At 38.8% G+C, this 22,139-nt stretch overlaps 1 protein-coding gene across 1 annotated transcript in view; it reads left to right on the top strand.

Moving 5' to 3' along the window:
- LOC112628644 (probable ATP-dependent DNA helicase HFM1) overlaps positions 1-22,139 on the top strand; it is a 132,227-nt gene that overhangs the window by 47,140 nt on the left and 62,948 nt on the right. The window contains 2 exon segments of the mRNA XM_025391750.1: positions 406-459; positions 4,430-4,530. Of these exon segments, the coding sequence (XP_025247535.1) occupies positions 406-459; positions 4,430-4,530 (155 nt within the window).

Below are 22,139 nucleotides of genomic sequence, written 5' to 3'. Positions count from 1 at the left end.
CTTTTGATACACATGTATAGTATATCTGTGGGTATGTGCCTAGGAGTGAAATTATTGAGTTAAAGGGTATGTGTAGTTTCAACTTCAGTGAATAGTACAAAATGTTTGTGTTACCAAACATGTTTTCATAGGAACATTCATGTTACAATGAAAGTTCGTTAGAAGATATTAAACACTTGACAGATATTTGCTATGTGTAAAACATTTGGAAATTTATTCCAGACAATTCTTGTTAAAATATGATATTCCTGTTCATTGCTTCTATGGATATTTAAGCCTTGTTTGAACTCAATAAGCTGAGATTTTTTTTCTTAATTAGACTACTCTTCACTAGTTAACTGGGGTATAAACTGAGCCTGTAAAGATGAACTGAATTCTATTTTACTTTTTGTAAATTTTCATGACATGCAGGTTTTGCATCTGGATTGAACAAAGATGGAATTGAAGCAAAATTACAAGGTTAGATGCATTTCATTCTAAAAATTAGATTCTATATATTTTAGTGAAAAAGTTCAGTTATTGTGAAAGTAAGAATATGCTTTTGTAAATCATCTTTTAAAAAGGAAACTTGCCTGTAGAAAAATAATGTGAACTATTTCTTTTTCACACAAAAAGCTTGGCATATGTACTTTTTTGCTGAATTAATCAATTTATTCTGTCCAAATATCTTTCTTTGTATAATATGTTAACTTGGTTTATTTGGTTGTTATTCCTAACATCACCCTGGTCTTTGCCTACACATACACACTCTGTATTTTTTCTTTTTTTAAAAACAGACGGTCTTACTCTGTCACCCAGGATGGAATGCAGTGGCGTGATCATAGCTCATTATAACCTTGAACTCCTGAGCTCAAATGATCCTCCTGCCACAGCCTCCTGAGTAGCTGGGACTATAGGCGTGAGCCACCACAACTGGTTAATTTGGTAGTTTTTTTTAGAAAGAGAGTCTCACTGTGTTTTTCAGCCGACCTGGTCTCAAACTCCTGGCCTCAAGTGATCCTCCCACCTCTGCCTCCCAAAGTACTGAGATTATAGGTGTGAGCGACCATGCCCAACATGTATTTTTTCTTTTCTACTTAATTTTAATTGAAAAATATAAGCCTAGATTGATTATGGGCTTCGTATCCCAACCTGGGCCAAAGATGTATTCCTATCCAACCTCAACTTTGTTATTTATTTAGTTAATCAACTGGTATTTCTTACTTGTTTTTTAAAATGTAAAATATTGATAGGCATTTATTCAGATTAGAAATTGCTACTTTTCATTGAGTTGAGACTGTCTCTTTAGTAAAAGAAAAAAGTTAGATCCTCTAAAAATATATAGCTAATTTAAATTTATTCTCTACTTGTATTACATGTGTGGCAAGTAAAAATGCAGAGATAAAGATAAAGCAGTAAAATTGTCTTGCTTAAAGAATAAATAAGTTGTTAAAACATGGTCATAACCAATAGCATATATTTATAATGCTGCTATATTCATGTTGAAATACAGATTATAAGTTGTGTTATCTTCAAGGTATTGATTAATTTTGTAATGGGATTTTAAAAATTAAACATATATTTTGAAAATAATGATCAAATACACTCAAGAAATTAGACAGTCCAAGAGGTATATTGCTATATTCAGATAACTTTAATGTTTTATCTTTTGTTAAATTAGCAGAATCACAGCTCATATTTGCTTTATCTTTGGTCACTATAGGGTTAGCAAAGTTTTGCCTTCTAAACAAAAATAGCTAAATATAACTGAATATTAAGGTTTTGGTATTGTAGGAGAAAAAAATAGTAACATCTTTTCCTCATTCATTGCAAGGTTCACAGCTGACACTCCTGTAACAAGACAGATTAACAAGAGAAAAGCATAACAAATTTATTTAATCAAAGTTGTATATGACATGGCAGCCTTCAGAAATTAAGACCCAAAGACCCAGGGAAAACTGTGTTTCTATGGCAAGTCTAATGAAAAAAAATGGATAGTTGTCGAGAAACATGACTGGACAAAAAGGGTATTATCTAATGTTAAAAAACTGGGCAGAACTTAACAAGGCCTGTTTGTTCAGAGTCTTCTTGGCCTCTCTGTGTAGCATTCTTTCTTCCTGGGCATGAGACAGGACCATTCCATGGGTATGAGACAGGACTATTCCATACCGTGGAATGAGGGTCTTAGAATTTAGACAAAGTAGGTCAGAGAATTCCTTTGTGACCATGTTTCACACAGAAAGGCAGGGAAAGGTCAGAGTGACCTTCTTGTTTCTGAGGTCCTCTCAGTCTTACTGAGTTTGAAATGCTTTAGGTCAGCATTTTCTGAGCACTGCCATTATCCTTGGAGATCTGCCTTAAATCTCTCAGGAAGGATCGTTAGCATAGTATATGCTGTTTCCTAAACTTGTTTATACTTTCTTGTGCAGTATACTCTAATAGCTTCCCCATTACTCTTAGAATAAAATACAAATTTTCACCACAGGCCACAAAATCCTGCTTGATATCTCCCTGCCTATCTCTTGTCACTTTATCTCTCTTTTATTCTACTCTCACCAAATTGGCCTTCTTGCTATTCCTTAAATACACCAAGCTTGTTCCCACATCAGGTCCTTTGCACATTTTGTTCCCTATTTTTGGAACACTCCTTGCATACTTTACATGGTGTGCACCTTCATTTTATTCAGGTCTCTGTTCAAATATTAACTTTTTAGAGAGGTCTTCCTGTGGTGTATCTTACTTCAATCCACCTTTACTGAGAGGAGGACAAAATGATTCTAATGTTGTTATTGTTGTTTTCCTTGATTTTAGAAAAAGTAATATGTTTATTTTGACAATTAGGGTGAGGATAGCCTTACTCTATATCAAAATATATAGCATTTATGAGAAATATATATAGGTTGGGCATGGTGGTTCATGCCTGTAATCCCTTTGGGAGGCCAAGGTTGGCAGATCGCTTGAGCTCAGGAGTTTGAGACCAGCGTGGACAACATAGGGAGATCCCACCTTTACTAAAAGTTATTTTAAAAATTAGCTGGTGCGGTGGTACATGCTTGTAGTTCCAGCTACTCGGGAGACTGAAGTGGAAAGATTGCTTGGGTCTGGGAGGTTGAGGCTGCAGTGAGCTGTGATCATGCCACTGTATTTTAGCCTGGGCAACAGAGTAAGACCCTGCCTCAAAAAAAAAAAAAAAAAAAAAAAAAAAAAGAAGAAGAAGAAGAAGGAAAAAAAAGAAAAGGAAATAAACATAAGCTTTAGTTAAAAGATTTAAAATTCTACACAATCACTCTATACAGGTTCTTAGCCTTATGTTTCTTTATAGTATACGTGAAACTGTATTATTTATTTGTATGTTGATTGCTTTCTTCTGTAAAATATAAGTTCTAAAAAGAAAAACCTTGTCTTGTTAACTGCTGTAAACATAGAGCTTAGAATCATGCTCAGCTTATGGTAAAGTAAGCATTTTTCATTGACTTACCGAGTAATGGGTAATGAACGGATTTAATAGTGGGTAATTAAGAAAATTAGAAAAGACTTCAAAATCTTTACTTCACCAAACACTTAACACTATCAAGCTGTACTTGATAGTGTTGCTATCAAGTACAGCTATCAAGTGCTGCTTAAACTAAAGTATTTCCCGAAGAACTCTAAGGGTGTTTTTTTGAGTGGCTGCTCTATTTAGGATTGAACTATTACAGTATTCCCACTGTCTGCTCTGAACTATCTTGTATCTCCTGGAGCATAGCATGAGGCAGAGAAGGAACTGTAAGCAGAAGATCACTACAATTGCTCTGATCCCCATCAATAGTGAGCGTGAACTAGCATTGCTTCCTGTCAGAGAAACAAAAGTAAACACCCGAAAGCATCAGTTAAAGTTGTTGCTTCAAGAAAGTGGCAAAGAGGGAGGAGGGGGAGAACTGATGGTTTTTGGAATAATCTTTGCAGAACTATTTGACTTCTTATACTTTGTGCATATATTAATATATCTTTGATAGAAGTTTAAAGAAAAAAGAAAAAGAAAATCATTGCCTTAATGGAGGGCAGATAGCAAAGTGGTTACTTAGACCTGGAGCAAGGTACGTAGCCTCTATTCTTAGTTTCCTAACCTATATATGAAAATATCGGTGTCTACCTTATTGTAATGTTTTGAGGATTAAATGAGGTAATACCTGTGTATCATGTATTACTTAAAACTCCAAGTTTTAAGTGTTATTTTTACTTACTGAATGTTCTTTTTATTACTTGTATTCTTGTTACTTTTAGAAAATGTTTTTAGCGTATTAGTTAGCTTTTTTATTTAAATGAGCTTTTTCTTACCGCTTAATTAGGGACTGTGGTTCTTTTAGAACAATTACACAGTAATAACAACTTTAACATATTTAATAATAAATTATTTTGCCCTACTTCCCTATTTTACTAAAATTAAAATGTGTTTTCTATAATTAAACAGAATTATGTTTGAAGAATCTGAATGGTTTATCATCCCTGGACTTAATAAAGATGGATGAAGGTGTTAATTTCAAACCAACTGGTAATTCCCTATCATTATCAGTAAATTTAGCAATTGTTTACTTAAGACTAAATTAAAATTTTGTTTTACTAAAGTTTAGATGATGATAAGTAAATTGTGATCTCAGTTCTCAACAGGGTATCATCATTATTAGCCGTAGGCATGATAAATTTAAACAAGTCCTATTTGTAGAAGGATAGTTTCTTTTTGACAGGTGCACAGAATTTGTCTTCATTGATTCTGGTGACTTCTGGCAGAGGAACGAAATGCTTGAATCTTTGGGTTGCTTTAGGCCTCTTATAACTATTACAGATATACTTTTATTGGTATGCTTATAATATGCTTTTTATATTCTTAAATATTCAATCATTGATAATCTGGTGGTTAAACTTCTGTAAGGTTAGGAAAAATATCTTTTCCTTCTACTCATCTTAGGTTCATTAACTGGGACTTCTGTAACAAAATGTATTAACAAGAGAAAAGCATACAAATGTATTTAATATGTTTTATGTGACATGGTTAAACATGAATGTTTTTATGCCAGGTGTGATGAAGATGGAAAAGTCATGGAGAAATATAATAGGACAAAGGGGATGTGAACTAAGTGCAATAAATTGGGGGAAATTTAGCAAAGCCTGTTCATTCAAATTCCACTGTGTCTATGGAGATAAAGATACTCCATTCTTTAGGTGTAGGGAGGGCACCTCTCACATGAGCATGCTATGACTTGCTTCAGGGGAAGGCCAGAAAAAATTCTTCTTGTACATGTTGTTTCTCAAATTCCTACAGCTTAAAATATTCAATACGCCAAGATGCCCCATTTTGGGATACATGCCCTGAACCCCCTCCTCTATTTAGAGTATAATAAAAGAGGGAAAAGATGTTTTGTGGGTTTTAGCACTCATGATTAGAAGTTTTTGGAGAAAATGACTTTATTATTCCAGTTAATCTTTTTAAGTAAAGGTAATTTATTGTTTGAAAGTTGGGTAATATGGAATTTTTTTTTTAAATTCAGAATCTATCTGTTAACTTTTGGCATGTACTGTTCATTTTTAATGTGTTTTTTACTTACTTGCAACCATACTATAGAAATACATGATTTTGTAAAATGTTAAAATTTATGTTTCATATAAGGTTAAGTTTTAAAATAATTTGCTGCCTGACTCTCAGCCCTACATTAATAACATTTTTTTTTTCCTTCTTCCTGGATCGTTATTTTGATACACCTAATTTTGTTTGTGAGAATTATCTTCTGTGTGTTCTAGGGCATCTCACTAGAGGGGGCATTAGAATCACTAGGACTTCTTGTTCATCTGTTTTTATATACTTTCATTCTCATCAAGAATTGCATTCCTGCTATCACTTCTTTCTTGTGGTACTTCTTGAATCCACTGATACTATTCTTTTTGTTTTTAAACATACCTAATAAATGACCTATAATAACATTTATTCTTTGTCAGTCATCAGTGAATAGTACTTAGTTAATTTTGTCTACTTAACACTCCACTCTTCTGGTTCTCCTCCTTCTTTAATCAGTCTTACTTTGCTGACCTTTTATGCTTACTATGTACTTCTTTTTTTTTTTTATACTTTAAGTTCTAGGGTACATGTCCACAATGTGCAGGTTTGTTACATATGTATACATGTGCCATGTTGGTGTGCTGCACCCATCAACTCGTCAGCACCCATCAACTCATCATTTACATCAGTTATAACACCCAATGTCATCCGTCCCCCCACCCCCCTCCACATAATAGGCCCTGGTGTGTGATGTTCCCCTTCCTGTGTCCAAGTGATCTCATTGTTCAATTCCCACCTGTGAGTGAGAACATGCAGTGTTTGGTTTTCTGTTCTTGCGATAGTTTGCTGAGAATGATGGTTTCCAGCTGCATCCATGTCCCTACAAAGGACACAAACTCATCCTTTTTTCTGGCTGCATAGTATTCCATGGTGTATATGTGCCACATTTTCTTAATCCAGTCTGTCACTGATGGACATTTGGGTTGATTCCAAGTCTTTGCTATTGTGAATAGTGCCACAGTAAACATATGTGTGCATGTGTCTTTATAGCAACGTGATTCATAATCCTTTGGGTATATACCCAGTAATTCAATGGCTGGGTCAAATGGTATTTCTAGTTCTAGATCCTTGAGGAATTGCCATACTGTTTTCCACAATGGTTGAACTAATTTACAATCCCACCAGCAGTGTAAAAGTATTCCTATTTCTCCACATCCTCTCCAGCACCTGTTGTTTCCTGACTTTTTAATGATTGTCATTCTAACTGGTGTGAGATGATATCTCATTGTGGTTTTGATTTGCATTTCTCCGATGGCCGGTGATGATGAGCATTTTTTCATTTGTCTGTCTGTTGGCTGCATGAATGTCTTCTTTTGAGAGATGTCTGCTCATATCCTTTGCCCACTTTTTGATGGGGTTGTTTGTGTTTTTCTTGTAAATTTGTTTGAGTTCTTTGTAGGTTCTGGATATTAGCCCTTTGTCAGATGAGTAGATTGCAAAAATTTTCTCCCATTCTATAGGTTTCCTGTTCACTCTGATGGTAGTTTCTTTTGCTGTGCAGAAGTTCTTTAGTTTAATGAGATCCCATTTGTCAATTTTGGCTTTTGTTGCCGTTGCTTTTGGTGTTTTAGACGTGAAGTCCTTACCCATGTCTATGTCCTGAATGGTATTACCTGGGTTTTCTTCTAGGGTTTTTATGGTATTAGGTCTAACATTTAAGTCTCTAATCCATCTTGAGTTAATTTTCATATAAGGAGTAAGGAAAGGATCCAGTTTCAGCTTTCTACTTATGGCTAGCCAATTTTCCCAGCACCATTTATTAAACAGGGAATCCTTTCCCCATTTCTTGTTTTTGTCAGGTTTGTCAAAGATCAGATGGCTGTAGATGTGTGGTATTATTTCTGAGGGCTCTGTTCTGTTCCATTGGTCTATATCTCTGTTTTGGTACCAGTACCATGCTGTTTTGGTTACTGTAGCCTTGTAGCATAGTTTGAAGTCAGGTAGTGTGATGCCTCCAGCTTTGTTCTTTTGACTTAGGATTGTCTTGGCGATGCGGGCTCTTTTTTGGTTCCATATGAACTTTAAAGCAGTGTTTTCCAATTCTGTGAAGAAACTCATTGGTAGCTTGATGGGGATGGCATTGAATCTATAAATTACCTTGGGCAGTATGGCCATTTTCACTATATTGATTCTTCCTATCCATAAGCCTGGTATGTTCTTCCATTTGTTTGTGTCCTCTTTTGTTTCACTAGGCAGTGGTCTATAGTTCTCCTTGAAGAGGTCCTTTACATCCTTTGTAAGTTGGATTCCTAGGTATTTTATTCTCTTTGAAGCAATTGTGAATGGGAGTTCATTCATGATTTGGCTCTCTGTTTTTCTGTTACTGGTGTATAAGAATGCTTGTGATTTTTGCACATTAATTTTGTATACTGAGACTTTGCTGAAGTTCCTTTTCAGCTTATGGAGATTTTAGGCTGAGATGATGGGGTTTTCTAAATATACAATCATGTCATCTGCAAACAGGGACAATTTGACTTCTTCTTTTCCTAACTGAATACCCTTGATTTCTTTCTCTTGCCTGATTGCCCTAGCCAGAACTTCCAACACTATGTTGAGTAGCAGTGGTGAGAGAGGGCATCCCTGTCTTGTGCCAGTTTTTAAAGGGAATGCTTCCAGTTTTTGCCCATTCAGTATGATATTGGCTGTGGGTTTGTCATAAATAGCTCTTATTATTTTGAGATACGTTCCATCAATACCGAATTTATTGAGGGTTTTAGCATGAAGGGCTGTTGAATTTTGTCAAAGGCCTTTTCTTCGTCTATTGTGATAATCATATGGTTTTTGTCTTTGGTTCTGTTTATATGCTGAATTACATTTATTGATTTGCATATGTTGAACCAGCCTTGCATTCCAGGGATGAAGCCCACTTGATCATGGTGGATAAGCTTTTTGATGTGCTGCTGGATTCGGTTTGCCAGTATTTTATTGAGGATTTTTGCATTGATGTTCATCAGGGATATTGGTCTAAAATTCTCTTTTTTTGTTGTGTCTCTGCCAGGCTTTGGTATCAGGATGATGTTGGCCCCATAAAATGAGTTAGGGAGGATTCCCTCTTTTTCTATTGATTGGAATAGTTTCAGAAGGAAAGGTACCCATTCCTCCTTGTACCCGTGGTAGAATTCAGCTGTGAATCTGTCTGGTCTTGGACTTTTTTTGGTTGGTAGGCTATTAATTATTGCCTCAATTTCAGAGCCTGCTATTGGTCTCTTCAGGGATTCAACTTATTCCTGGTTTAGTCTTGGGAGAGTGTAAGTGTCCAGGAAATTATCCATTTCTTCTAGGTTTTCTAGCTTATTTGCCTAGAGGTGTTTATAGTATTCTCTGATGGTTGTTTGTATTTCTGCGGGGTTGGTGGTGAGATCCCCTTTATTTTATTGCGTCTATTTGATTCTTCTCTCTTTTCTTCTGTATTAGTCTTGCTAGCGGTCTATCAATTTTGTTGATCTTTTCAAAAAACCAGCTCCTGGATTCATTGATTTTTTGGAGAGTTTTTTGTGTCTCTATCTCCTGCAGTTCTGCTCTGATCTTAGTTATTTCTTGCCTTCTGCTAGCTTTTGAATGTGTTTGCTCTTGCTTCTCTAGTTCTTTTAATTGTGATGTTAGGGTGTCAATTTTAGATCTTTCCTGCTTTCTCTTGTGGGCATTTAGTGCTATAAATTTCCCTCTACACACTGCTTTAGATGTGTCCCAGAGATTCTGGTGTGTTGTATCTTCGTTCTCATTGGTTTCAAAGAACATCTTTGTTTCTGCCTTCATTTCGTTATGTACCCAATAGTCATTCAGGAGCAGGTTGTTCAGTTTCCATGTGGTTGAGTGGTTTTGATTGAGTTTCTTAGTCCTCAGTTCTAGTTTGATTGCACTGTGGTCTGAGAGACAGTTTGTTATAATTTCTGTTCTTGTACATTTGCTGAGGAGTGCTTTACTTCCAACTATGTGGTCAATTTTGGATTAAGTGTGATGTGGTGCTGAGAAGAATGTATATTCTGTTGATTTGGGGTGGAGAGTTCTGTAGATGTCTATTAGGTCCGCTTGGTGCAGAGTTGAGTTCAATTCCTGGATATCCTTGTTAACTTTCTGTCCTGTTGATCTGTCTAATGTTGACAGTGGGGTGTTGAAGTCTCCCGTTATGATTGTATGGGAGTCTGAGTCTCTTTGTAAGTCTCTAAGGACTTGCTTTATGAATCTGGGTGCTCCTGTATTGGGTGCATATATAGTTAGGATAGTTAGCTCTTCCTGTTGAATTGATCCCTTTACCATTATGTAATGGCCTTCTTTGTCTCTCTTGATCTTTGGTGGTGTGAAGTCTATTTTATCAGAGACTAGGATTGCATTGCACCCTGCTTTTTTTTGTTCTCCATTTGCTTGGTAGATCTTCCTCCATCCCTTTATTTTGAGCCTATGTGTGTCTCTGCATGTGAGATGGGTCTCCTGAAGACCCACCCAAACTGATGGGTCTTGACTCTTTATCCAATTTGCCAGTCTGTGTCTTTTAATTGGACCATTTAGTCCATTTACATTTAAGGTTAATATTGTTATGTCAGAACTTGATCCTGTCATTGTGATATTAGCTGGTTATTTTGCTCGTTAGTTGATGCAGTTTCTTCCTAGCATTGATGGTCGTTACATTCTGGCATGTTTTTGCAATGGCTGGTACCTGTTGTTCCTTTCCATGTTTAGTGCTTCCTTCAGGTCTCTTGTAGGGCAGGCCTGGTTCTGACAAAATCTCTAAGCATTTGCTTGTCTGTAAAGGATTTTATTTCTCCTTCACTTATGAAACTTAGTTTGGCTGGATATGAAATTCTGGGTTGAAAATTCTTTTCTTTAAGAATGTTGAATATTGGCCCCCACTCTCTTCTGACTTGGAGAGTTTCTGCCGAGAGATCTGCTATTAGTCTGATGGGCTTCCCTTTGTGGGTAACCCGACTTTCTCTCTGGCTGCCCTTAACATTTTTTTCCTTCATTTCAACTTTGGTGAATCTGACAATATGTGTCTTGGAGTTGCTCTTCTTGAGGAGTATCTTTGTGGCGTTCTCTGTATTTCCTGAAGTTGAATGTTGGCCTGCCTTACTAGGTTGAGGAAGTTCTCCTGGATGATATCTTGGAGGCTTTGTTCATTTCTTTTTCCTCTTTTTTCTCTAGACTTCTCTTCTCACTTCGTTTCATTCATTTGATCTTCAATCATTGATACTCTTTCTTCCAGTTGATCGAGTCGGTTACTGAAGCTTGTGCATTTGTTACGTATTTCTCGTGTCATGGTTTTTAACTCTCTCAGTTCGTTTATGGCCTTCTCTGCGTTGATTATTCTAGTTATCCATTCTTCCATTCTTTTTTCAAGATTTTTAGTTTCTTTGTGCTGGGTACGTAGTTCCTCCTTTAGCTCTGAGAAGTTTGATCGACTGAAGCCGCCTTCTCTCAACTCATCAAAGTCATTCTCCATCCAGGTTTGATCCGTTGCTGGCGATGAGCTGCGTTCCTTTGGAGGGGGAGATGCGCTCTGATTTTTTGAATTTCCGGCTTTTCTGCCCTGCTTTTTTCCCATCTTTGTGGTTTTAGCTGCCTTTGGTCTTTGATGACGGTGACGAACTGATGGGGTTTTGATGTGGGTGTCCTTTCTGTTTGTTAGTTTTCCTTCTAACAGTCAGGACGCTCAGCTGTATGTCTGTTGGAGATTGCTTGAAGTTCACTCCTGACCCAGTTTGCCTGGGTATCAGCAGCAGAGGCTGCAGAAGATAGAATATTGCTGAACAGCAAGTGTTGCTGTCTGATTCTTGCTCTGGAAGCTTCGTCTCAGGGGTGTACCCTGCCGTGTGAGGTGTGAGGTGTCGTTCTGCACCTAGTGGGGGATGTCTCCCAGTTAGGCTCCTCAGGGGAAAGGGACCCACTTGAGCAGGCAGTCTGTCCATTCTCAGATCTCAACCTCCGTGCTGGGAGATCCACTGCTCTCTTCAAAGCTGTCAGACATGGTCATTTATCTCTCCCGAGGTTTCTGTTGCTTTTTGTTTAGCTATGCCCTGTTCCCAGAGATGGGGTCTACAGAGACAGGCAGGCCCCCTTGAGCTGAGGTGGACTCCACCCAATTCACGCTTCCCAGTGGCTTTGTTTACCTACTTAAGCCTCAGCAATGGCAGGCACCCCTCCCCCAGCCTCACTGCTGCCCTGCAGTTAGATCTCAGACTGCTGTGCTAGCAATGAGGGAGGCTCCGTGGGCGTGGGATCCTCCCGTCCAGGTGTGGGATATAATCTCCTGGTGTGCTATTTGCTAAAACCCTTGGTAAAGTGCAGTATTAGGGTGGGAGTTACCCCATTTTCCAGGTGTTGTGTGTCTCAGTTTTCCATGGCTAGGAAAAGGGATTCCCTTTCCGCTTGCACTTCCCAGGTGAGGCGATGGCTCGCCGTGCTTCACCTCTCGCTGGTCGGGCTGCACCAGCTGACCAGCACGGATTGTCCGGCACTCCCCAGTGAGATGAACCCGGTACCTCAGTTGAAAATGCAAAAATCACCCGTCCTCTGTGTCGCTCGCACTGGGAGCTGGAGGCTGGAGCTGCTCCTATTTGGCTATCTTGCTCCGGTATCTGTACTACTATGTATTTCTTAAAGTTTCAGACCTTGAATCTTTATTCCCAGTTTATGCTTGTTTTTTGAAAACATAATTTACTTTCACTGCTATACATCTATAGTCATTATGTAAATGAATTTAAAATTTTAGTTTTGATCATGGTCTCTCACCTTTGCTACAAAATTTGATCCTCAATTTTCTATAATAAATTTTTACTTACATATATTACATGAAGCTTGACATCCAGAAGCATGTGAATTAATAAAACCTGGAATACTGTGAAGCAGAATGAACATAGAATTTGAGTTCCAAATATCTGTATTTCAGTCCCAGTTCTACTACTTGTTGTCTATTGCCTTATGTTAGCTGTCTTAGTTTACTGTTGCCTTATATTAGCTGTCTTAGTTTATTCATCTGAACATCCGGAATGTATTACATATCCTACTTACCTTATTGGGTCGTAGTGTTGATCAAATGCGATAATGAATGTAGAAACTTTTTACTGTAACAGAAGTTGTTGCTGTCTCTTTTCCAAAGCTAGGAAAATAAATATTTGCCTATTCTCTTTAGCTTTTTTGCCGCACCTAAGATTACCATAAAATACTGATGCCTTTGGTTTCTTTCATTCCTCAGTCATTCCTTATCCAGGCATTTTCCATATCCATTCCATATCCTTTTGGCATTTGATGTCACCAAACATCAAAAAGACGATCCAATTTGGGCTGAAAATATTCCTTATCATATACTAGGGTAAAGTTTCTTAAGGTGTGTTGGGGCTGGACTACTTGCTGTCAAAATCAACTGAATATGCTGTTGTGTTAAAAATACAATTACTTAATTCTGCCCCAGACTTGCACACCTCAAGTTTTAGGAGTAAAACTTAGGAATTTAAATTTTAATTCTTTGGGTTTATAAATACCTAGTTCTTTGGTACTTTGTAAGATACTTGCATTTCATTTAGCTATTGTAGTTGACCTTAGCAGGTGGGTAGGTTTGTAATTTCTTTTTTTTTTTCTTTCCAACTTTTATTTTAGGTTCAGGGGATACATGTGCAGCATTGTTACGTGGGTAAATTGCATATCATGGGGCATACAGATTGTTTCATCACCCGGGTAATGAGCATAGTACTCGATAGGTGGTTTTTCACTCCTTACCTTCCTCTCACCCTCCACCCTGAAGTAAGCCCTGGTGTTTATTGTAGCCTGATGTTTATTGTAGTATACTTAATGTTAGCTCCCACTTATAAGTGAAAACATGTGGTATTTAGTTTTCTATTCCTGCATAAATTTGCTTAGGATAATAGTCATCAGCTCCATCCATGTTGCTGCAAAGGACATGATTTCATTCTTTTTATAGCTGCATAGTAATCCATGGTTTATATGTACTATTTGCTTTATGTAGTCCACCACTGATGAGCATCTAGGTTGAGTCCACATCTTGGCTATTGTGAATAGTGCTGTGATTAACATAAGTGTACACGTGTCTGTATGGTAGAATGATTTTTATTCCTTTGGGTATATAGCCAGTAATGGGATCGCTGGGTTGAATGGTAGTTCTGTTTGAAGTTCTTTGAGAAATCTTCAAACTGCTTTCCACAATGGCTGTACTAATTTACATTTGCATCAGCACTATGTAAACATTCACTTTTCTCCACAGCCTGTGGAGAAAATATGCAAAACAACATCTGTTATTTTTTGACTTTTTAATAGTAATAGCCATTCTAACTGGTGTGAGTTGATATATTATTGCAGTTTTGATTTGCATTTCACTAGTGATGAGTGATGTTAACCATTTTTTCATATGCTTGTTGGTCACGTGTATGTCTTCTTTTGAGTAATGTCTGTCCTTTGCCCATTTTAAAAACAGGATTGTTTATAATTTGCTTATTACTTTGTTTAAGTTCCTTCTAGATTCTGGATATTTGACCTTTGTCAGATGCATAGTTTACAAATAGTTTTTCCCATTCTGTGGGTTGTCTGTTTTCCCTGTTATAGTTGCTTTTGCTGTGCAAAACTCTTTAGTTTAATTAAATCCCACTCAATAATTTTTGTTTTTGTTACAGTTCTTTTGGAGTCTTTGTCATGAAATCTTTGCCAGGACCTATGTCCAAAATGATATTTCCTAGGTTTTCTTCTAAACTTTTTAAAAAATCATTTTAGGTTTTACATTTAAGTCTTTAATCCATCTTGAGTTGATTTTTACATATGGTGAAAGGAAGGGGTCCAGTTGTCCCAGTACTGTTTTTTGAAAAAGAATCATTTCCCCTTTGCTACTTTTTGTTGGCTTTGTCAATGATTAGATGGGTTGTAGGTGTGTGCCTTTATTTCTGGGTTCTCTAGCCTGCTCCATTGGTCTGTGTATCTGTTTTTGTATAGTACCATGCTGTTTTGGTTACTGTAGCCTTGTAGTATAGTTTGAAGTGAGGTAGTGTGATGCTTCTGGCTTTGTCCTTTTTATTTAGAATTGCTTTGACTATTCAGGCTCTTTTTTGGTTCCACATCAATTTTAATTTTTTTAAATTATACTTTAAGTTCTAGAGTACATGTGCACAACGTGCAGGTTTGTTACATATGTATACATGTGCCATGTTGGTGTGGGGCACCCATTAGCTTGTCATTTACATTAGGTATATCTCCTAAAGCTATCCCTCCCCACTCCTCGCTCCCCACAATAGGCCCCGGTGTGTGATGTTCCCCTTCCTGTGTCCAAGTGATCTCATTGTTCAATTCCCGCCTATGAGTGAGAACATGAGTTCGTGTCCTTTGTAGGGACATGGATGCAGCTGGAAACCATCATTCTCAGCAAACTGTCGCAAGAACAGAAATTTTAGAATAATTTTTGCAAATTCTGTGAAAATGTCATTGGTAGTTTGATAGGAATAGCATTGAATCTGTAAATTGCTTTGGGCAGTGTGGTCATTTTAACAATATTGATTCTTCCTATCCATCAGCATGGAATGTTTTATACATTTGTTTGTATCATTTCTGATTTCTTTGAGCAGTATTTTGTAATTCTCATTGTAGGATCTTCCACCTTTCTGGTTAGCCATATTCCTAAGCATTTGATTCTTTTTGTGGCTATTGTGGGATCGTGTTCTTGATTTGGCTCTCAGCTTGCATGTTATTTGTGTATAGAAATGTTACTGACTTTTGTGCATTGATTTTGTATCCTGAAACTTTGATGAAGTTGTCTATCAGGTCTAGGAGGCTTTTGGCAGAGACTATGGTGTTTTCTAGGTATAAAATCATACCATCTGCGAAGAGAGATAGTTTGACTTCCTCTTTTTCTATTTGGGTGCCCTTTATTTCTTTCTCTTGGTTGGTTGCTATGGCTAAGATTTCCAGTACTGTGTTGAATAGAAGTGGTGAGAGTGGGCATCCTTGTCTTGTTCTGGTTCTCAAGGGGAGTGCTTCTAGCTTTTGCCTGTTCAGTATGATGTTGGCTGTGGGTTGGTCATAGATGGCTCTTACTATTTTGAGGTATATTCTTTCAATACTCAGTTTGTTGAGGGTTTTGAACATGAATGAATATTGAATTTTATCAGAAGCCTTTTCTACATCTATTGAGATAATCATGTGGGTTTTGTCTTTAGTTGTGTTCAGGCGATGAATCACATTTGTTAATTTGTGTATATTGAACCAATCTTTCATCCCCAGAATAAAGCCTACTTCGTCATGGTGGATTAGCTTTTTGATGTGCTTCTGGATTTGGTTTGCTAGTATTTTGTTGAGGATTTTTGCATCTATGTTCATCAGGAATATTCGCCTGAAGTTTTTTTTTTTGTTTGTTTGTTTGTTTTTTCCGTTATGTCTCTGCCAAGTTTTGGTATCAGAATGATGCTGGCCTCATAGAATGAGTTAGGGAGGAATTCCTCCTCCTCAAATTTTTGGAATAGTTTCAGTAGGATTGGTGCCAGCTCTTCTTTATATATGTGGTAGAATTTGGCTGTGAATCTGTCTGGTCCAGGGCTTTTTCTTGGTGATAGTCTTTTTATTTCTGATTCAGTTTTGAAACTTATTGGTCTGTTCAGGGTTTCAGTTTCTTCTTGGATCAATCATGGGAGGTTGTGTTTCCAGGAATCTATCTCCCCATTTCTTCTAGATTTCCTAGTTTGTGTGTATAAAGGTGTTCATAATAGTTTCTGGTTGTTTTTTGTTTTGTTTTGTTTTTCGTTTTGTATTTCTATGAGATTGGTGGTTGTGTCTTCATTGTATTGTCATTTCTGATTGTGTTTATATTTCTAATTTCTGTTTTTTGTTTGTTGTTCTAGCTAGCAGTCTATCAATCTTATTTATTCTTTCAAAGAACCAATATCTGGTTTTGTTGATCATTTGTGTGGTTTTATGTGTCTCAATTTTGTTCAGTTCAGCTCTGATTTTGGTTATTTCTATTCCTCTGCCAGCTTTGGGGTTGATTTGCTCTTGCTTTTCTAGTTCCTCTAGATGTGATATTAGTTAGGTTGTTAATGTGATACTTCTAGTTTTTGATGTGAGCATTTAGTGCCATAAACTTTTCTCTTAACATTGTTTTACCTGTATATCAGAGATTCTGCTATGTGCTACCTTTGTTTTCATCAGTTACAAAGAATATCTTGATTTCTGCCTTAAGTTCATTATTTACGGAAAAGTCTTTCAGAAGTGTGTTGTTTAATTTCCATGTAATTGTATGACTTTGAAAGATGTTAGTATTGATTTCTGTTTTTACTGCATTGTGGTCTAAGAGTGTGCCTGGTATGATTTTGGTGTTTTGAATTTGTTGAGAATTGCTTTATAGCTGAGTGTGTGGTAGTTGATTTTAAAGTATGTTACATGTACAGATGACAGAATGTATATGTTGTTGTTGTTGGATAGAGTGTTCTGTAGATGTCTGTTAGGTCCATTTGGTCAAGTGTCAAGTTTAGGTCCTGAATATTTTTATTTGTTTTCTGCCTTGATGATCTGTCTAGTACTGTCAGTGGGGTGTTGAAGCCTCCCATCATTGTGTAGGTATCTTAAGTCTCTTTGCAGGTCTATAAAAACTTGTTTTATGAATCTGTGTGCTCTAGTATTAGATGCATATATATTTAGGATAGTTAAATCTTCTTGTTATATTGAACTTTTCATCATTATCAGTGTCCTTCTTTGTCCTTTTTGATGGTTATGGTATAAAGTCTGTCTTGTCTGAAATTAGAATAGCAACCCTGCTATTTTTGTTTTCCATTTGCTTGGTAGATTTTTCTCCATCCCTTTACTTTAAGCCTGTGGGTGTCATTGCATATGAGATGGGTCTATTGAAGACAACATACAGTTGGGTTTTGCTTCTTTATCCAACTTGTCACTCTGCGCCTTTTAAGTAGGGTATTATAGTCTGTTTACATTCAAGGTTGATACTGATATGTGTAGATTTGTCGTTTTGTTGTTATGTAGATTTGTTATGTTATGTTATGTCATTGCTTTATAATGTCAATGGTCTGGATACTAAAGTGTCTTTGTGATGGCCAGTAATGGTCTTTCATTTCTATGTTTAGTATTGTCTTAAGGACCTCTTATAAGGCAGGACTGGTGCAAACAATTCCCTTAGCTTATCTGAAAAGGATTTTGTTTCTCCTTCATTGATGAAGCTTAGTTTGGCTGGATATGAAATTTTTGGTTGGAGTTTCTTTTCTTTAAGAATGCCAAAGCTGGGCACAGTGGCTCATGCCTGTAATCCCAGCACTTTGGGAGGCCGAGGCAGGAGGATTACTTGAGCCCAGGAGTTTGAGACCAGTCTGAACAATATAGTGACACCTTGTCTCTACAAAAAAAATTTCTAAAAATCAGCTGAGCTTGACAGCATGTGTCTGTAGTCCCAGCTACTTAGGATGCTGAGGTGGCAGGATCACTTGAGCCTAGGAGGAGGAGGTTGCAGTGAGCCAAGATTACACCACTGCCATCCATCCTGGGTGACAGAGTAAGGCCCTGTCAACAAAATGCTTAATATAGGCCCCCAAACTCTTCTGGCCTGTAGGATTTTTGCTGAAGGAGCTGCTGAAAGATCTGCTGTTAGCTTTATATGTGTCCCTTTGTAGGTAACCTGCCCTTTCTGTCTAGCTGTCCTTAATATTTTTTCTTGCCCATTGACCTTGGAGAATCTGATGACTATGTGTCTTAGGGGATGGCTGTTCTATATACTATCTCACTGGGGCTCTGTGAATTTTCTGAATTTGAATGTTGACCCCTCTGGCAAGGTCAGGGAAATGTTTTGAACTGTATTCTCAATTATATTTTCCAAGTTTCTTGCTGTCTTTCTCCCTCTCTTTCAGGGCTACCAATGAGTTTTAAATTTTGGTCTTTTTACATAATCCCCTGTTTCTTGGAGGTTTTGTTCATTCTTTTTTATTCTTTTTTCTGTATTTTTCTCTGACTGAGTAGATTTGCAAACCTTGTTTTTGAGCTCTGACATTCTTTCCTCAGCTTGGTTTATTCTGCTGTTAATACTTTCAATTGTATTATGAAATTCCTGCAGTGAGTTTTTCAGCTGTATCAGATCAGTTTGGTTCTTTCTTAAAATGGCTATGTTGTCTTTTACGTGTTAATCATTTTACTGGGTTCCTTAGATTTCTTGGATTGGGCTTCAACTTTCTACTGAATCTTGATGATCTTCATTGCCATCCAGATTCTGAATTCTTGGTCTGTCATTTCAGCCATTTCAGCCTGGTTAAGAACCATTGCTGGGGAGCTACGTGGTTGTTTGGAAGTAAGAAAACACTCTGGCGTTTTGAGTTGCCAGAGTTCTTGCTTTGTGCGAGAACTTCAGCCCAGACAAATTGTTTTTCGTCTGTCTGGGCTGATGTTCCTTTAATATTTGAAGTTGCTGTCCTTCAGATGGGGCTTTTTCTTTTATATTCCTTGATGCCATTGAGATTTACTGTGGCATAAGTTGGGTTTAGTTGACTGGCCTTGTTTCTGGATGATTTCAGAGGGCTTGGGCTCAGCTCAGTGCACCTGGACTTCATGCTCGTGGCTTTGTTTGCTGGCCCCTCAAGGTTAAGTACCTGCTGCACTGGAGGGTTAGAGGTGTTCCTGGTTCACTGGCAGCCACACTTCAATGTGGCAGTGGCATAAGGGTCCACACTCATGTGTAATGCCAACAGTGGCTGGGTAGTAGCATAGTGAAGTCTGGGCATGTGCACCAGTGGTGTTGGCACAGCAGGGTCCATGTTTGCAGTGTATCAGCAGTGGCAAGACAGCACCATAGTGGGGTCCCCATGTGCCAGGAGTGCACTGGTGGGGGTGGGGCTGTGGTGCTGAGGTCCTTGCACCATGTGCATGCTAGCAAAGCAATGTGGGGAGGCCGTGGTTGAGTGCATGCCGGTAGAGTGGTTGGGGGAGGCTGCAGACAGGTGTGTTTTGGCAAAGCAGTGTGAAGAGGCTGTTGGTGGGTGTGCATCGGCAGGGTCCATCTAATGTTTAAGTGGCATCTGCTGGCTAAGGAGCTATGGTGGTGGCCACCAGGAAGTGCCCCAGTTGGGCATCTGAGGCCACACTGCAAGTGAGCTTGGCCATGGAGGGACCTCAGAAGAGGCTGGCAGACAGGGGGCACTCAGATAAGACTGGCCCCATCACATGGACAAGACTGCCCTGCTCTGTCTAGCTCCAACAGTCAACAAAGGTCAAAGCCACTTAGAGGAGCATGGCAGGCCTTAGGGGATTGGCGTTGCTGACTGTACTCCACTATAGCCATTGCTGCGCCAAACCCTTTGGGCTCCACACAGGGTGGAGTCCTGTCCCTCCCACTTCTCCAGGCAGTTCTCTCTGCCAACTTAAATGTCTATGGGGGTCATGAGGTCTTCTGCAGCTAAGATTCCAGAGGTCCATGACAAGAGTGGGCCACTCCTCACCTGTTTAACTCACGCTTCCCCAGGAGCCACCAGGAGCTGGGAATGAGTCCTGGTGCTTTGAAGCCCAGTGCTGTGTTCCCAGCTTCTATGCAGGGTCTGTGTCCTTCCTCCAACCACCCTCAATGACTTCCTTCTGAAGAACTGCTTCGAGCGTGCTGGTCTTCCTGATGGTCTGGTCTCTTGGTGGGAGATGCTCTTCCTGGCTGTGTCTAGTCGGCTGTCTTGGTTCTCCTTCTCCTTTCTCAATTCCTGGAGAATGGAAGCCTGAGTTAAGTGTGCTGACATGGTCAGATTCTGTTGAGAATTCTCTTCCTTTGCACACAGTCACCTTCTTGCTGTGTGCTCACATGATTTCTTATTTGTGCATGTAATTTCTTGGCTTTTCTGGTGTTCCAGAGTTCTCCCTATGGATCTCCCAGTATCTGCAGGTCACAGGGCGACAGAGGCTGTGGCCAAGTCACCTGAGGCCTCCTGGAAAAAAGGGGATGCAGCACTGGAGATGGGACTCTGAGCTTCCCCATCAAATTGTGGCAGATGCTGCACTGTGCTGGCTTTGTAATTTCTTAGCCTGTTATTAATTTAGATTTAATTTTCTTACATAGTATTTCTAATTAATTCATTTTTATGACTTCTTATTCCTTCATATTACTTATACTTTATTTTGTCTCTTTGAGTTTATTTTTTGTATATCAGTTTTTAGTTTGTATGTCCCTATAATTCTGCTTCGTATAGTTTTTGTTTTTTAGGTTGTAATCATAATACTCAAGTATCTAGGTATTTTCATCCGCATGTTTGAATTGAGGATTTTACCTGTCTTGCCAGGTAATGTGTACTGAGAGAAGGGCTCAAAAGGCCAATTTTTCCCCCTTCAACTGTTCTGGTACATGTGCAGACATGCAGATTTGTTACAGGTAAACATGTGGCGTGGTGGTTTGCTGCACAGATCATACCATCACTTACATATCAAGCCCAGCATCCATTACCTATTCTTCCTGATGCTCTCCTTCCCCTCGCCCTCCCCAACAGGCCCCAGTGTGTGTTGTTCCCCACAATGTGTCCAGGTGTTCTCATTGTTCAGCTCCCATTTATAAGTGAGAACATGCGGTGCTTGGTTTTCTGTTCCTGTGTTGGCTTGCTGAGGATAACGGCTTCCAGCTCCATCCATTTCCCTGCAAAGGACATATCTCATTCCTTTTCATGGCTACATAGTATCCCATGGTGTATATGTACCACGTTTTCTTTATACAGTCTTTCATTGATTGGGATTTAGGTTGATTCCATGTGTTTGATATTGTGAACAGTGCTGCAGTGAACATACATGTGCATGTCTCTTTACAAAAGAATGATTTACATTCCTTTGGGTAGGTATACCCAGTAACAGGATTGCTGGGTCAAATAGTATTTCTGGTTCTGGGTCTTATAGTAATGGGATTCCTGGGTCAGATAGTATTTCTGGTTCTAGGTCTTACAGGAATCACCACACTGTCTTCCACAGTAGTTGAACTTACTTACACTCCCACCAACAGTGTAGAAGCATTCCTTTTAATCTGCAACCTTCCCGGCTTCTGTTGTTGAATTTCTACTGTGAATTTAAGAGAAATTAACCTTCTGAAGATAGGTAGTAACTGCAAGAGTCTGCAAGAGTCATTAAACTGGGATGCAGATCTTACCTCTTTGACAGATAGGGATAGAGGGAAAGAAGAAAGGAAGGGATAGAGGGAAGTAGGAAAGGAAGGGATGGAGATAAGGAGGGAAAGGGAAGGAGGATAGGAAGGAATGTGAGGGGAGGGAGGGAGGGAACGTGGTGGGGCAGAGAGGGAGAAAGTATGGGAGGAAGGAAGGATGGGATGGAGGAAGGGATGTTTTTAGACAACTTATAATTGAATCCAGTAACTCTGGAAGGAAGGGAGAAGGAAGGGAGGGAGGGAGAGAGAGATAGATTTTAGCCTGCAAGGAGGGAGGGAGGCAGGGATCTTAGCTTGCAAGAAGGGAGGGAGGAGGGGAGGGCAGGAGGGATTTTAGCCTCCAAGGAGGATGGGAGAGAGAAAGCCCCTGGAGGATCTTAGCTTGCAAGGAGGGAAGGAGAAAGGGAGAGAGGGAGGGAGAGAGGGGTCTTAGCCTGCAATGCAATCCCAAGAACATGTGTCAAAGTTGAT

Source organism: Theropithecus gelada, chromosome 1, assembly GCF_003255815.1.
Source record: "Theropithecus gelada isolate Dixy chromosome 1, Tgel_1.0, whole genome shotgun sequence".
Taxonomy (NCBI): Eukaryota; Metazoa; Chordata; class Mammalia; order Primates; family Cercopithecidae; genus Theropithecus; species Theropithecus gelada.
Note: the sequence above shows the minus strand (reverse complement) of the source record. Positions and strands in the feature narration are given on the sequence as shown.